The sequence below is a fragment of the Anabrus simplex genome, chromosome 1, assembly GCF_040414725.1.
Source record: "Anabrus simplex isolate iqAnaSimp1 chromosome 1, ASM4041472v1, whole genome shotgun sequence".
Classification (NCBI taxonomy): domain Eukaryota; kingdom Metazoa; phylum Arthropoda; class Insecta; order Orthoptera; family Tettigoniidae; genus Anabrus; species Anabrus simplex.
The window spans coordinates 94,674,551-94,689,583 of record NC_090265.1 but is presented as its reverse complement, the minus strand read 5'-3'; the positions used below and the strand labels follow the sequence as shown (position 1 = coordinate 94,689,583).

At 37.4% G+C, this 15,033-nt stretch overlaps 1 protein-coding gene across 1 annotated transcript in view; it reads right to left on the bottom strand.

Annotated features, from left to right (window-relative positions):
- Nucleotides 1–311: 311 nt before the first annotated feature.
- Dok (docking protein homolog) overlaps nt 312–15,033 on the bottom strand; it is a 61,372-nt gene continuing 46,650 nt past the window's right edge. The window contains exon 4 of the mRNA XM_067138856.2: nt 312–2,203. Coding sequence (XP_066994957.2) covers nt 858–2,203 — 1,346 coding nt within the window. The 3' untranslated portion in view covers nt 312–857. The remainder of the gene's footprint in view (nt 2,204–15,033) is intronic.

Here is a 15,033-nt window from a genome sequence, read left to right as displayed (position 1 = left end):
AACTGTTACAAAAGTATCGCTTGCACCTGCGCAGGAGTGCACGCTTAAAACGAGCTGCTATGCTCCCTAATACCCGTTAGCCAATTAGAAACTCCCTACCCTTCCCTTGGTTTCACTGAGACAGTTACTTTAGTATTAGAGCCTACGGAGGAACATAATATTTCTGGAACAGCTTACTGTTATGGATTAGGATACAGTATCATGTTATGATATGTAACTCCCATCTGTAAGTATCACGTCTGTAGAAAAGAATAGCCCTGACTGAGGAAAAATCAGAGGCTTTAGAACTGGCAGAGAAGTAAAATGGAAAATAAATATACCATGATTATATTTTATATTTCATATAAAAGGACTCCTGACCTTCTCTGTAGCTATTCATACATTCTAAAATACAAATAGATGAAAAATAGTTGAGAAGTGTCAATTTTTTAAACAGAATGGTAGACACTATATTAAAGATTAAAAACTCTATGGTACAACAATAATTAAAAATTCTATAATAATCATCACAAAAGGGTCACAATACTTCACGGGTTTAAGGAAAACATTTAAGTAAAGCGACACCTAATGTAACATGAATAGATTGCATTCAACTAGCATCAACAAAATGAAGTACGGTACCGTACACACAGTAAAATAATGTAAAAAGCCTAATACAGTGCCTCATTTCTTCTCGTGAACATGTAAGTAAATTAGTTTAAGGCTCCTCCATCAAAATTGAACAAGGATTGCCATAGTAACAAATATACATCAGTCATGCTTTTTGCATTTTTTCCAACACAACAGAAGGTGAACATATAGTTATGCTCATACTGCTTTTAAAAATTCAATATCACAGATTACATCATGAAAGCTGACTAGACTTTTTTTGGTTTCTGAATCACAGCATATTCAAGTTCATTGTACACTTTATGTTTTGGGCCACCTTCATTTTCTATTGGTCCCGACTTCTTGCGAATCATTCCATAACCATAATGAGAATCATCTGCTAATCTACAACTCTGGATATTTTCTGTAATCATATCATACTCATTCCAAGCAGGATATTGTTCCTTACTGATGCTCACATCTATACCTGGAGAAAGTGTAGAAGAACCGCTATTGGTCGGTATATGCCTATAACCAGGGTTGGCATTAATTTTTGATGAGGAACCAAAATGTTGCAAGGTATCATAATTTCCTAGAGATTCTGGTTTACTTGCTAGTTGAGTTGGTAGTATTTTAGAGCACTGCGATTTCTTGCTAACATCATTACTGTCTTGCTGCTGTGATACTGGTAGAACAGTAGCAGGTTGTTCTTCTTCTCCATCACTATTCATGATAACATTTTCAGTGTGGTTAATATCATCCACACCAAGTGTTCGCCATGCATCCTTTCTTACTACAACTTTATCATAAGGAGCAGAATTGGTAACATTAGATATTGCCGAGTTATTAGGATAAGGAACAATATTTTCAGGTGTAGCACTAACAGATGGTGTGGCCATGGAACAAAGAGTGGAAGCAGTAGATGAACTCATGATAGATAGTGTTGATGCCAATATGTCACTGCTTGATGTTTGTTTGTACCGTCCAAATCCAATTGAATCTGCAGATAACTCACCTAATTTATCCACATTAGCAGTACAGAGAATAGCTTTCCTTGGCGGTTTACGAGGTTTAGGTACAGGCTTTGTGGATGAAATATTATTGATTAGAAGAGATTTTGTTTCAACTATTGGTGAAATAAGAGGTTTTGTAGATGACTGGGACATGGCATTGAAATCTACATCAATAAGAGGTGTAGTAGCACTGGTGGGTGAAGGTGGTAATGGACTACGAGAACCTGCTTCCATGCTGAGAGCAGCATGGAACTGATTGTCACCACAGACAATTCCAGGAGTAGAACTAGATTCTCCACTAAGTAACTTCCTCATACTCTTCATCTTGGAAGATATGCAACGGAATATTTCTTGCTCATTTGAATGTTCAAGATGAAATGTACCTTCACCAGTGTCACACTTACGCCCAGCCTCAAATGTAAATTTTCCATCACGATAGCCATAGCGACGGATATATCGATATGGCCACATGAATAAAACATGATGTTCTTGGCAGTCTCTCAACTGAATGGCAGCAGATGCAATCACCAATGTGTAGTTCCCTGGTTCCAGGCCACATCGTGTTGATGCTTCCGATGGTACCAACCGCACAGAGAAAACACCTACGAAAACAAATAGAACTGTTATTATAGAAGAAAAACAGAAAAAGACTGATTAACTCAAAATTGTTACCCTGAATAACATTTTAATATTAAAATCCTAGGTCAATTTACAACAGTTATAAGTTAATTTGTTACAATAAACCAACATTAGCATGTTGCCAAAACTTTCTACTCTTGTCTCTAATACTTAACTATTTGATTTATATATATATATCTCCACAAATTGCTTATATGACTAAAGTAATATTTTAATGTCACTCTAACAACTTCTGTGGTTTTTGGAAATGGCAAGATACCAGGAGTTTGTCCTACAGGGAGTTCATGTGCTGGTAAATCTACCAACACAGGGCTGTTGTACCACTGGACTAAGCCAGGGTCAAACCCATTAACTTGGGCTCAAAAGATCAGCATTACTACTACCATCCAGCAATTAATTGAGTAACTGAATCAGATTAGAGGTTTGTATACCATCAAGGACCCACTACACTCCTATCCTTCCAGGCATCAAGACTCTTTCCCCAGCATATGCGCTACAGGAAAAGGTAACTGTAAATCATATGATGAGAATGGAGTGAATTATATATATATATAAAATAAGAGTTTGTCTGCACATTGCTCAGAATTTGAAAAGAATGGTATTTCTGTATCGGTCATGTCCACAATAACAAGGAAATGCACTTTTTACTTTTCCGTAATTTCTGTCTGTATGTATGTATGTATGTATGTATGTATGTATGTATGTACAAGCATCACGAGAAAATGGCTGAAGATAATTTAATGAAAATCGGTATGTGAAGTCTGGGGATGAGCCACTACAATCTAAGCTATAAATCATTTAATTCCCGCTGAGTGAAATGGTAGTTTAGGGGAAGGCCTAAAATTTTATTCTCAAATATTTATATTATTATTGGTCCTATCGATAAATACTCCATAACTAAAGTTACATAGAAATAAATTTCCGATCATTAATCATAAATTGTTACCGTACCGGCCATGATACGACAGATATTCATGAATTTGTGTTTTTGTTGCTAAGTCCATAGCAACGCCCGAGCCAAGAGAAAATGGATTAACAGAATTTAATGAAAATCGGCATATAGAGTCGGGGAACAAGAAATTACAGTCTAAGTTATAAACAATTTTATTCACCCTGGAGGGGAACGGGAAGGCGCCTAAAATTTATTTTTAAATACCTATGTTATTGGTCCTATCGAAAAGTATTACATAACAAAAGTTATAGAAGATACAATTTGCGATAATTTATGTTTTATTCATTTTACCGTACAGACTATGATAACAGTAGTATTTCAGAGTCAGAAGTAAACTAAAAGTGAAGCCCTACAATATCGAAAGTGCATAACATTGATCAACGTCCGACTCGTTGGCTAATGGTCAGCGTACTGGCCTTCGGTTCAGACGGTCCCGGGTTTGATTCCAGGCAGGGTCAGGAATTTTATCCTTCATTGGTTTTAATTCCAGTGGCTCGGGGACTGGGTGTTTGTGCTGTCCCCAACATCCCTGCAACTAGCACACCACACACAACACTATCCTCCACCACAATAACACGCAGTTACCTACACATGGCAGATGCCGCCCACCCTCATCGGAGGGTCTGCCTTACAAGGGCTGCACTCGGCTAGAAATAGCCACACGAAATTATTACTATTATTACATTGATCAACAATAACATTACACTGACCATTGTTTGTTGTGATGTTCTTTGTCTCTTATGCTGCCACTCAACTCTGATAGATGGGATTACTGCTGCGTACTGAGTATAACAGCCTGACTTAATACTGGCAGGAAATAGCTGGGGAGTTAGAAAACTTTCTTCTTTAACATGCCATTCCTCTGGTTCATACATTTTCTGATACTGCTGCTATGTAACACACTGGTTCATCATAGTATTACAGCTATTCGATCCCTATTCTGGCGCCCTGTTTTGAACGAGCAGTGTGTACTGTTAAGGCAGAGGCTCACTTAGTAGTAGTAGTAGTAGTAGTAGTAGTAGTATGACCTGGTCAAGAATTACAATTTAGGCATATTCCAAATTATAGCACCACAATTCACTAAATAACTCAATATTCAACCCTAAAAAGAACCGTTCCTTAAGAAGAGCTTCTTCCTCTTTACTTTTATTAATTTATACATTCATTTTATTCCAAATTAGCCGTGAATAGGGGGTTTCTCCTCTGGCTTGGAGGAAAATTTGCCTCTAAGTCAGATAGATTTTTCCGTCGCCAGTGTAGTGAATTAAGATTTTTCGACTCATCGGGTACTCCCACGAAACCGATTAGTAAAAGGGCATAGGTTTTGCCCTGGGACTCTCCACTATTCGACCCAACAACACCCACTCCCCCACCCGCCGAAAAGAGACGGAGTGTTCACGAATCACGGCTGTCTGCATTCTGGTCATTACAGCTCTGCAACTTTGGACTGTTAGATCAGCAGCGTAGTTCTGTTTGTTAAAAGTGAGAAAATGTGTGGTTTTTCATTTGATTGAGTATTTCATATGAAACCATTGCTTTTACTCGCGTCATTCCTGTAATGACCTATGTTGATTTCAGTTGGGAAAAGCACTAAGACAGTCTTTCTGAGGATGTAAACAGGCAGGTGGAGAGTGAGTATCTGCCATTATAATGAAAACTCCAACCTGATTGTGACTGACGGTAGGCAAGCGGGCCTACCATTACAATGAAAATTTCCCTAACCCAGTCTTCATATGAGAAAAGATGTTTGGCGATTTCCCTGTCGCGTTTCTAGGGTAACGTTAAGACCTATGCAATTTAATACGGTCTTGCTCACGACATGTACACCACCTAACCTCGAATTCTGTATACAATGTAGAATTCTGTAGCGAAGCACGGGTACATCAGCTAGTATAGATATATATATATGTACACAAGAGTCTCGTTTCCATTTAATCTGGATTTCTGGTATATCTGGACCAGTTTATTTTTTTCTTTTTCCAACATGAGGATATCGTCGTTGCCGGGACAAAACCTCCTATGTGAAATATTTTAACTTAGAACTTTGGCCAGTAAGCTTCTGTCCTCTAAGGTGCAATATTGTGTGAATATTGTCAAGGCATTCTCGCTCTTCATAATATATGTGCTGCGGGTCAGTATATCTCCTAAAATATTGTCACATAGGAGGTTTTGTCCCGGCAACGACGATATGCTGAATGATATGCATGAACATGCTGTGTATGTAATTATGCTGATGAAGATTATGGTTAAGATTATCAATTATGATTGTGAAGTTGTCGACCTCTCCAAGTTCCCTGAAACTTACAAACATTTCTAGTTGCTCGAATGTAAACGATAGAGATGCAAATGCCTGGTTGCAAAATAATATTGGTGCTCGCTATGTCATGATGCCAGACGAAGAAATTATTGCCAGCTGTTCTACAGGTAACGACGACAGTCATTGTGAATTGGAAAACGAAAGTAGTATTCCAGCAAGAAAAGTAATAACTCGTGTGGAGGAAAGAACACACCTGGAAAAAGTATGGTTTGTTTAGAATGTCAGATGGAAAGAACTCTAACTGAAATGATGGTGGTGAAACACCTATCTGATCATGTTGCACTCAAACACCACACTAATTTGAAACAAAAGAAACATGCACACTATTTCAGTAAATAAAAGTTAATACCGAGTTTAAGTGCCTAAAAAGTGTTGTTTTATTTCCTGTTTGTGTCAAAATAAAAGTTTTGTCTATATTATGCTATTTATTCATTTATTTCCAGATTATCCTGATTTTTATTAACCCATTCTGGTCTGGGGCTGAATATCCCTAACAAACGTTCTGGACTGGGAATTTCTAAGGATTTGAAAAAGATTATATCTCTGTACCTGTAGGAGGTATTTGCATGATTCTTTTTCCTTTGTGCTTGTTTGAGCATCTAGTTTAGAAAAATGTTGTTTGTTTCAGGTCAGCTATCACTTGAGATTTTAAAATTGTTTGTATATTATACCATATTTTGCGAATGAAAAAAAAGTCTGACGGATTATTAAGTACAGTTTTCTGAAATAATGTTATATTTTTCCTAGACTGATCATGTAAAATGTGCATTGCAATTACAAAACAACAACAATAATGAAAATGATATAAAATAATAACTGTTCAATAATAATAACAGTAATAAGAACAACGAAAATAGGAGCTCTTATAAAATTTTATTTATATATTTTTATGTGACGATACTGGCTCGGAAGGTGATGTTAGCGAAGATGATATTGATGGCACGTAATTGCAATTTTATTCACAAATGGAAATATTGACCTCCAAATAGGAATTTGGAACAACATCTTGCATTTCATTATGATTGGAATTCATTTTACAATTTACCGTATGTTCCTGCACGTTTCGTAACTGTGCGAATACGTAAGAATATCTACATATTAATAAAGTATTTTTAGTTGTGAGGGATTACGATTACATAAAATATCAAAAATATAACTTCTATCAAGCACTTGCTTGCCGCAAAACGCCAGGTTTTAGAGCACATTGAGTGACAACACCTACTAATGCACACTCGTCAATTATATCAAATTCTCTGACTAAGACAATACTGCCATCTGTTGAAATAGTCTCGTAAGTAACACATGAAGAAACACGATGCAGTCGGCAGAATGTGTGCATAGCTCGTTCTCGATTTTTAACTCTCAGAGCAGTGTGAACGTAATTTTGGCCGCTATAGCTCGCAGTTAGACCGGAAAGAGTTAACCCAGATCACCACCAATCCCATATAGTCCAGAAAAACAAGGTTCTTATTATGGCCTCTTTGAAGTAGTAAAGTGTATTTATACAGTAAAATTTGGCAAATTTAAAACTGGCTCAGTCAAAAATGTGAATAATTTGAACTTAGGTGGGTTCTCCTTGAAACTCCTATTTACATCAATGGTAAAAGTCAATTCTCAAGTGGGTGGATAAAGAGAGATGTCAACAAACTGTATAAACATAATTATGTCTTCCACCTGCAAGAAAAAATAATCTCCACGCACGAGAATGGTAAATCAGACATTGTATAGTGTTGGGTGAGAGAAGAGAGCTATGACTTAACTCACTCTCTCTCTATACACTCTCACAATATTTTCTTTTTGAGTATAAAGAGGGTAAGACATATTTTACAGATTTGTCTCCCTCTGCACAATTTTTTCATTACTCTTGGGGTTACTTACTGCACTCTGCACAATACTCTATTGCTATCAACAAAGTGGTTCTCCATTGTATGATTCTGTACTTGCAGCAACAGTCGGAAAAAAAAGAAAAAAAAGTGAGAAAGTTCATTCTCCAACAGATTGCTGTTTGTGGTTAATTTGCATCTTGTGAGTGGGTAAAATGGTCCGTGGTTAATGATATTACAATAATATACCCTTCAAGAGGACAGAGAATGGTCATGATGGTGTGCAAACAGAGCTGTGAAAAAGGCTCCAGTAAGTGATTATCAGTTCATTTATCTTAGTTTTACAAAAGGTATGTGTTTTAAACTTAGAGTTCAGAAGGTCAACTGTGCAACCTAAACTGATATGAATACATGAAATACTCCTATGCCTAGTTAAAAAATGTTGCTGTGCTCATACACATGCATATTCTTGTACTACGAATTCATATGAAAATAATGATATATGCTTAACTTCAGTTAAACAGTATGTAATACTACTTGTGATTTTTAGTTTACACTAAGAAGGACTAAAGTGAACCATTCAAGAAGTTAGGTTCATATACTTAATACTGCTTCTTTCTGTCTCAGATTTAACTCTGCCAGAAGAACTGAAGCATGTATTAACCCCTCAGCGCCGACCTCTATACGTAGACCAATACATGGTTTCGCATTTACGGCTATAGCGCGAAGAGTTTTCGAGTTATGGATATGCAAATTGTTTTGTTTCCAAGAAGACATTTTTGGGTTTATCAGTGTTGTAAATAAGAATTGAAAATTGTTAAAATGAAATTGTTTTTGCAAGGATAAGTATTTGTCAAGTAAGTCTGAGCACTAATCTCTGCTTTTCTTTAAAGCCTGTTTGCTTCATTCTCTCCCACAGAATAAAATAAAGAAATGATATTATGAGAAGTTTGTCTTTTCGCGTGATGTTCTTTGCTATAATTTTACATTAAGAGTGCAGTTTATCATTATATCTGTCTTTATTTCTCAGCTTGTAATATTTTCGTAACTCTCCACGAGCGCACTGTGTAGGCATGAGTTAGTGCTGCTTTCTGTCATACGATACGAGAACCAGTTGTCCTTGGTATATATCTCGTTTGAAAGACGATGTCTCGACCTTTTATCTGAAATATGTATCGAGTTGTTTTTTACGTCATAAATATTATTGCCCTCATTCAGTTTCATCCTGTTGCTTTCGGTCTCGCTGCAGCTTCATGAGTCCGTGTGACGCGCCACGCTCAATGGCTAGCTCCAGCCGTGGTTTGACTGACAGTAACGTACTCGAAATATTGTATAATTCAGATGAAAGTTTAGTCGGAAGTAGTAGCGACAGTATTAGCAGCAGTGATAATGAAATAGATGATGTGGCTGTAGCGGATGCAGTGGTAAATGATGAGAGTTACGATGAGGAGGAACCAGTACTTGGAAATTTTGTGTGGGAGGCTATGGATAATTATACAGGTCAAAGGGAAGTTTTCAGCAGTGAATTCTGATTCCTGAATTCTCTAATAATATTCAGACAAGTCACAGGGACAAACATTAAGCAGTTATCTTATCGGGTTCAGCTGATGGAAGGGTTGTTTACAAACTACGCTCGCTCGGGCGGGGAACGAAATATTCAAGCCGGCGCGCATCATATAATACAGTTCCAAGGTTGTAGGAAAGACGTTTTATCAGAAAATTAGCACCCAAGAGTGAGAAATCCAAACCAAGAATGAGCTAGCTGGAAAATTTATAATGTCCAACAACGGACCATTTATATTGGTATTATAAATTTGCTCATTCAGGACAAATATTTCAGATTCCCTATGGGAATCAACATCTATATCATCTGATGGCCAAGCAGGCATCAATTTTTAGTGATGAGACAAAGTCTCTTAGTGCATTGGCACTGCCGGTGGCTCCAGTTAGCCTACGCAGTGGCCTCCACGGTATGCACTAGCCAGCGTATTGGTAGGTGTGCTAGGTACCAACCGATGAGCCCACCCTAGCACACGAGGGCAAAACGCTGGCAACCAAGAATGAGCTAGCTGGAAAATTTATAATGTCCAATAACGGACCATTTATATTGGTATTATAAATTTGCTCATTCAGGACAAATATTTCAGATTCCCTATGGGAATCAACATCTATATCATCTGATGGCCAAGCAGGCATCAATTTTTAGTGATGAGACAAAGTCTCTTAGTGCATTGGCACTGCCGGTGGCTCCAGTTAGCCTACGCAGTGGCCTCCACGGTATGCACTAGCCAGCGTATTGGTAGGTGTAGCTAGGTACCAACTGATGAGCCCACCCTAGCACACGAGGGCGAAACGCTGGCAACCAAGAATGAGCTAGCTGGAAAATTTATAATGTCCAATAACGGACCATTTATATTGGTATTATTGTTAAAAACACGGCGAAAACAAGACGTCGGTGTACTGTTGCCAGGAGTGTGACTTGGGTCTCTATCTCCAAGAGTGCTTCGAACTCTATCACATGAAACTAAATTACTAAGGAAATGTGAAACAATTATGTGATTATCTGCATGTATATAGTTCTATCATAAGGAATTCCAAATTTCGTGAATATCGGGCTACTCTTATACTTGTAGCAACGCTTGAAATGAATCAATATATTTCAGTCGCGCGTAGTTGAAATCTCATCCGACCACGGGATAGGAAGCTCTTTAAATGGCTGCGACGCTGAGGGGTTAAACTCAGATGACAGCATTGATAACCATTACTTCCCTGATACAGCAGAGCTCAGGTGATGACAACTGTGAAGTTACTCAGTTGATGCCAAAAAAAAAGAAAATTGAATTTGACAGTGTGGTATCTCTCCTTTTCTGTTCATGTGGGGAAAGAGTGTGCAGAAAAGGGAACCATTGTAGTGAGTTATCCAGGAATTAGGTAAAGGAATAAAGCAGAAGAGAAGGAGGAGGATAATAAAGGTGGTAATTTTCATGTTGGTACCAACAATGTAAGGCAAAGAGGAATAGGTACCAACATAGCTGGGAATGTGTGGGATCTGGTTAATGCATCACAGGAGATGTTTAAGGGGACAGAGATTATTATCAGTGGGACACTGTGTAGGAGGGATATTGACTGAAGGGTGATTGGGGATTTTAATGAGACTATGGAATGGACACGTGGGAATTACAGATCCATAAAAATGTTACTGGTTTCTACATCCCACGAACTATGCCAACGTGCCAGAATTTAGTCCCGCAGGAGTTCTTTTATGTGCCAGTAAATCTACCAACACGAGGCTAACGTATTTGAGCACCTTCAAATACTACCAGACTGAGCCAGAACTGAACCTGCAAAGTTAGGGTCAGAAGGCCAGCGCCTCAACCATCTGAGCCACTCTGCATGGCAAAACCTGAAAGTTAGTTGTTTATTAACTTAAATGTCAATTGTAGATTTCATTAATTAATTTGTGGTTTAGTGGAACATTTCAATCAAATGCCTATTTTAAACAGTGTTAACATAAAATATTTTTCATGTCATCATGCGATAATTTTATTTTATCGAGTTTAACAATAATTATTGCTATTGAACTCTGGAGCAGCATGCCTTGTAGATGAGCAAGTTAACTTATTAAATCAATTTTTTCAATTGAGTATTGATCAATGCAAGTACAACTAGAGGCTGCTACGATTCGATTAAGGGTCCATTCGATGGTTGTTGGTATCCTACGTGGTTTATAATCGGTGGCTAACCTTGGTTAAATAAAAACTCAGAGTCTGGTCACAGAAACCAAATTTCACGGGTCAAGTGAATCGACCGACCGTGTTACTTGAAATCCGATATAATAATTTTCAGGTTTTTCTTCCCCTTTATTTTCTTTTCTAGCAATGGCAATTCACGTTTAAATAATTTAAGAAATGACATGGAGATTTATTATAAGGAAGTCCCAGATTTAGTTCACATTTCATGTTACTTTTGTGTCATCTGTGCTGTAAATGTTTCTTTTGTTTGTTGATGCTTCACATCTTTCTTAATCTACACTTGTTTCTCTCTCCATCTTAGCCCACTTCTTGGAATTTATTTCACGTAATATAGATTTCATTTCATAATACGTTGATCTATGTCATCAAGTGACAGAAGAGCCTGTAAACCCCCGAGACCATAAGAATCTACAACTACATGCTGCAGAAGAAAATCAATTGACGATGGACATCCAAGGGTTCAGTATGTACCTTTAAAGGTGATAAGGAGTGATAAAGATCCACTATATTTTAATAGAGAAATAAAGAGATGAAGAAGGAGGTGTAGATTGGAAAGAAGTATAGTTAGGAATGGTTGAGCAAGTATGGAGAAACTGACAGAACTTACTAGGAAAATTAAATTAATGAAGAAGTTGGCTAAGGATAACATGATGACAAACATATACTGGCTGTCATATGAATTTTAGTGACAAATGGAAGGTATTTACAGGTATTTTAAGGCAGAAACAGGTTCCAAGAAGGACATCCCAGGAATCATTAATGAACAAGGGAAAGGTGTATTTGAGTATCTACAGAAGGCAGAAATATTCCGTCAACAGTATGTAAAGACTGCTGGATATAAGGATAATTTCCAGGTGGAGGATGTGACTAATACTTTAAAAAATATTGAAATTTACCTATGATAACAAAGATATTTACAATACGATACAAAAGTTGAAAACTAGGAAATTAGCTGAATTGATAAGATTTCTGGGGATATACTAAAGGCATCGTCTGGGAAACAGTACCATATCTGAAGGGTGTATTTGATTACTATTTGCATAATAGAGCTATACCAAATGAATGGAGAGTTGCTATAGTAGTCCCTGTAAACAACGGGAAGATTGATAAATATAAAGCAGATAATTACAGGCCAGTCAGCTTGACGTATTGCTTGTAGCTCTGTGAAAGCATTCTTTCTAATTATATTAAGACACATTTGCTAAATTATTAACTTGTTTGATAGAAGACAATTTGGGTTTTGGAAAAAGTACTCCAATGAGGCTCAACCTGTAGGATTCCAGCAAGATATAGCATATTTTAGATTCAGGTTAAATGGATTGTATTGTTATTTACCTATCCAGGGCTTTTGATAGGGTAGATCATGGGAGACTATGATAAAAGTGAGGGCAATTGGACTAAACAAAAAGTGACTGAATGAGTGGCTAAATTTCTAGAATATAAAATTCAAGCAAATTAGAGTAAGTGAAGCATCATCTGATCCTGTAAAGATTAAGGGGTAAGCTCCTCAAAGCAGCAGCATTAATCTTTACTTATATTTATATCAAGTAAAGAACTGGAATCAGACATAACGTTTTTGCAGATAATATTATACTGTATAGAGTAAATTATAGAGTAAGTTAAAGGATTGTGAGTGACTGTAAAAAGACCTCAATGTTGTGAGATGGACAGCAGATAATGGTATGATGGTAAACAGGGTGAAAAGTCAGATTGTGAGTTTCACCAAGAGGAAAAGTCCTCTCAGTTTTAATTAATGTGTTGATGGGGTGAAAGTACCTCAGGGGAATCACTGTAAGTACCTAGGTGGTGGTGTTTATTTTTTATTGGTGGTGGTTTAAGATCGCACTAACACAGTGAATGTTTTCAGCAATGCAAGGATGGAGAAGGGCTAGGATTGGGAAGTAAGTGGCTGTGGTCTTAAAGGTACAGCCCCAGATGGAAAGCCATCTTCAGGGCTGCTGGTGGTGGGATTCAAACCCACAATCCCTCGAATGTATGCTCACAGCTATACAAACCTAGGTTGTTAATACAAGGAAAGATTTTCATTGGGGTGTTTGCATTAATGGGATTGTAAATAAAGGTTACAGATCTCTTCATTTGGTTATAAGAGTATTTAGAGGTTGTAGTACGTATGTGACTGAAATCGACTACGATTTGTGTTAGGCATGGAATATGGAATGTGAGAAATATCTTCTGAGCCGGAACCAGCATAAAATTGAAGGAAGAGCTGTTGAAGTACAGAATGGAGAAAGTAGCTAAAAGTAGATAAAAGGGAAAGAAATGGAGCTGGTAGAAATTCAACACTATATATTGATCAACAGTGGGGGAAAAGAAAATAAACCATGAACTGGTTTAATAGTGAAGAAGTCGATCAGTTTTAGCATGATCAAATATGAGACAGTAAACCTCAGAATATGCCGTTTAAGACTGAGAGGAAAATTTTCTAATATCTTGCTAATCAGTGTGCATGCACCCACTGAGGATACAACTGATGAAGGTAAAGAAATATTTTATGAAAATGAGCAAGTGTATGTTAGGTTACCAAAATATGATAAAATTGTCTTCAGGGATTATAATGCTAAAGTAGGCAAAGAGAAAGAAAATCAACCTGTTGCAAGCCTTCATAGCAAACACCTAGAAATAAATGAAAATGGATGGAAACCGATTGACTTTGCCTTCAGTAAAGGAATGACAAAAGTATCTGCTTCCCCCACAACGACATTAGTAAGGAGACCAGGATATCACTGGTTGGAGTGACAAGGAATCAAATATATCATGTGCTGATTTGACACAAAACATGTTTCGCATATCAGGGTTGTGATAAGCCACCAAACTGCAGATATCGACTTGGACTGAGGATAAAAATACAGGAGAAACTTGCTGTCAAAACCAAAGATGCTAGACTTCAGAAGAACAAGGTTTACAATGTAGACATACTAAGACCAGAAAATACAGGTAGAAAGTTACAAGAGAAACTGCAAGAGGAGAATACTGCACGTACGGATGTTGATACAATTAAACTGACAATAATTGCAACAGCTCAAGGGATATTTAAAAAAAAAAGGACGTAGAATAGATTGATTTGTTTATCTATATTACAATCGTATGGCGACGATGGAATAGGAAAGGGCTAGCTAGGACTGGGAAGGAAACAACCATGCCTATAATTAAGGTACAGCCACAGCATTTGCCTGGAATGAAAATGGGAAACCACAGAAAAACCATCTCCAGGGCTGCCGTCAGTGGGGTTCGAACCCTCCATCTTCTGAATGCAAGTTCAGAGTAGCGTAACCCAAACTGCATACCCACTTGCTCGGCAGATGTAGAATAGAAGTGGATGGTTGATGAAGAGGTTTTAAAACCCTTGGACGAAAGAAACCTAGCCCAACAAAGAATGCTACGAAGACCTACTTGAAACAATGTGAACATGTTTAAAGCAAAGAGAAAAGTAGCAAAAACTCTGATAAGAATAAAAAGATAATAGAAGAAAGGAAAAGAGTGGATGAACTTCAGAATAACTTGGAAAACAAACAGGGGTGAAAATTCTTCTGTAGTGTGGGGCAAACAAAAGAGGGTACCAACTACAAATGAATATGATAAAAGATGAGATGGTTGTGGAGATGGAGAAAATCCTAGAATCATGGGCACATTTTGAAGGTTTGCTGTCAGGCAGACAGATAGTATATGAAAAAAGTAGCTGGTGCAGAAGATGGACAACAGGATCTAGGAGGAGAAGATGATATAGAAGATAATATGGCACCTTCAGTTGATGACATAAGAAAAATAAACAACTTAAAGATAATAAAGCTCCAGGGAAGGATCACATAATGGCAGAAATGGTAAAACATGGAGGTGAAATATTAGTAACAAGAATACATGAGATAATTAGAGTGGTTTGGGAAACTGAAAAAATGCCAGACGATTGGATACTAACTACCATCTGCCCCCA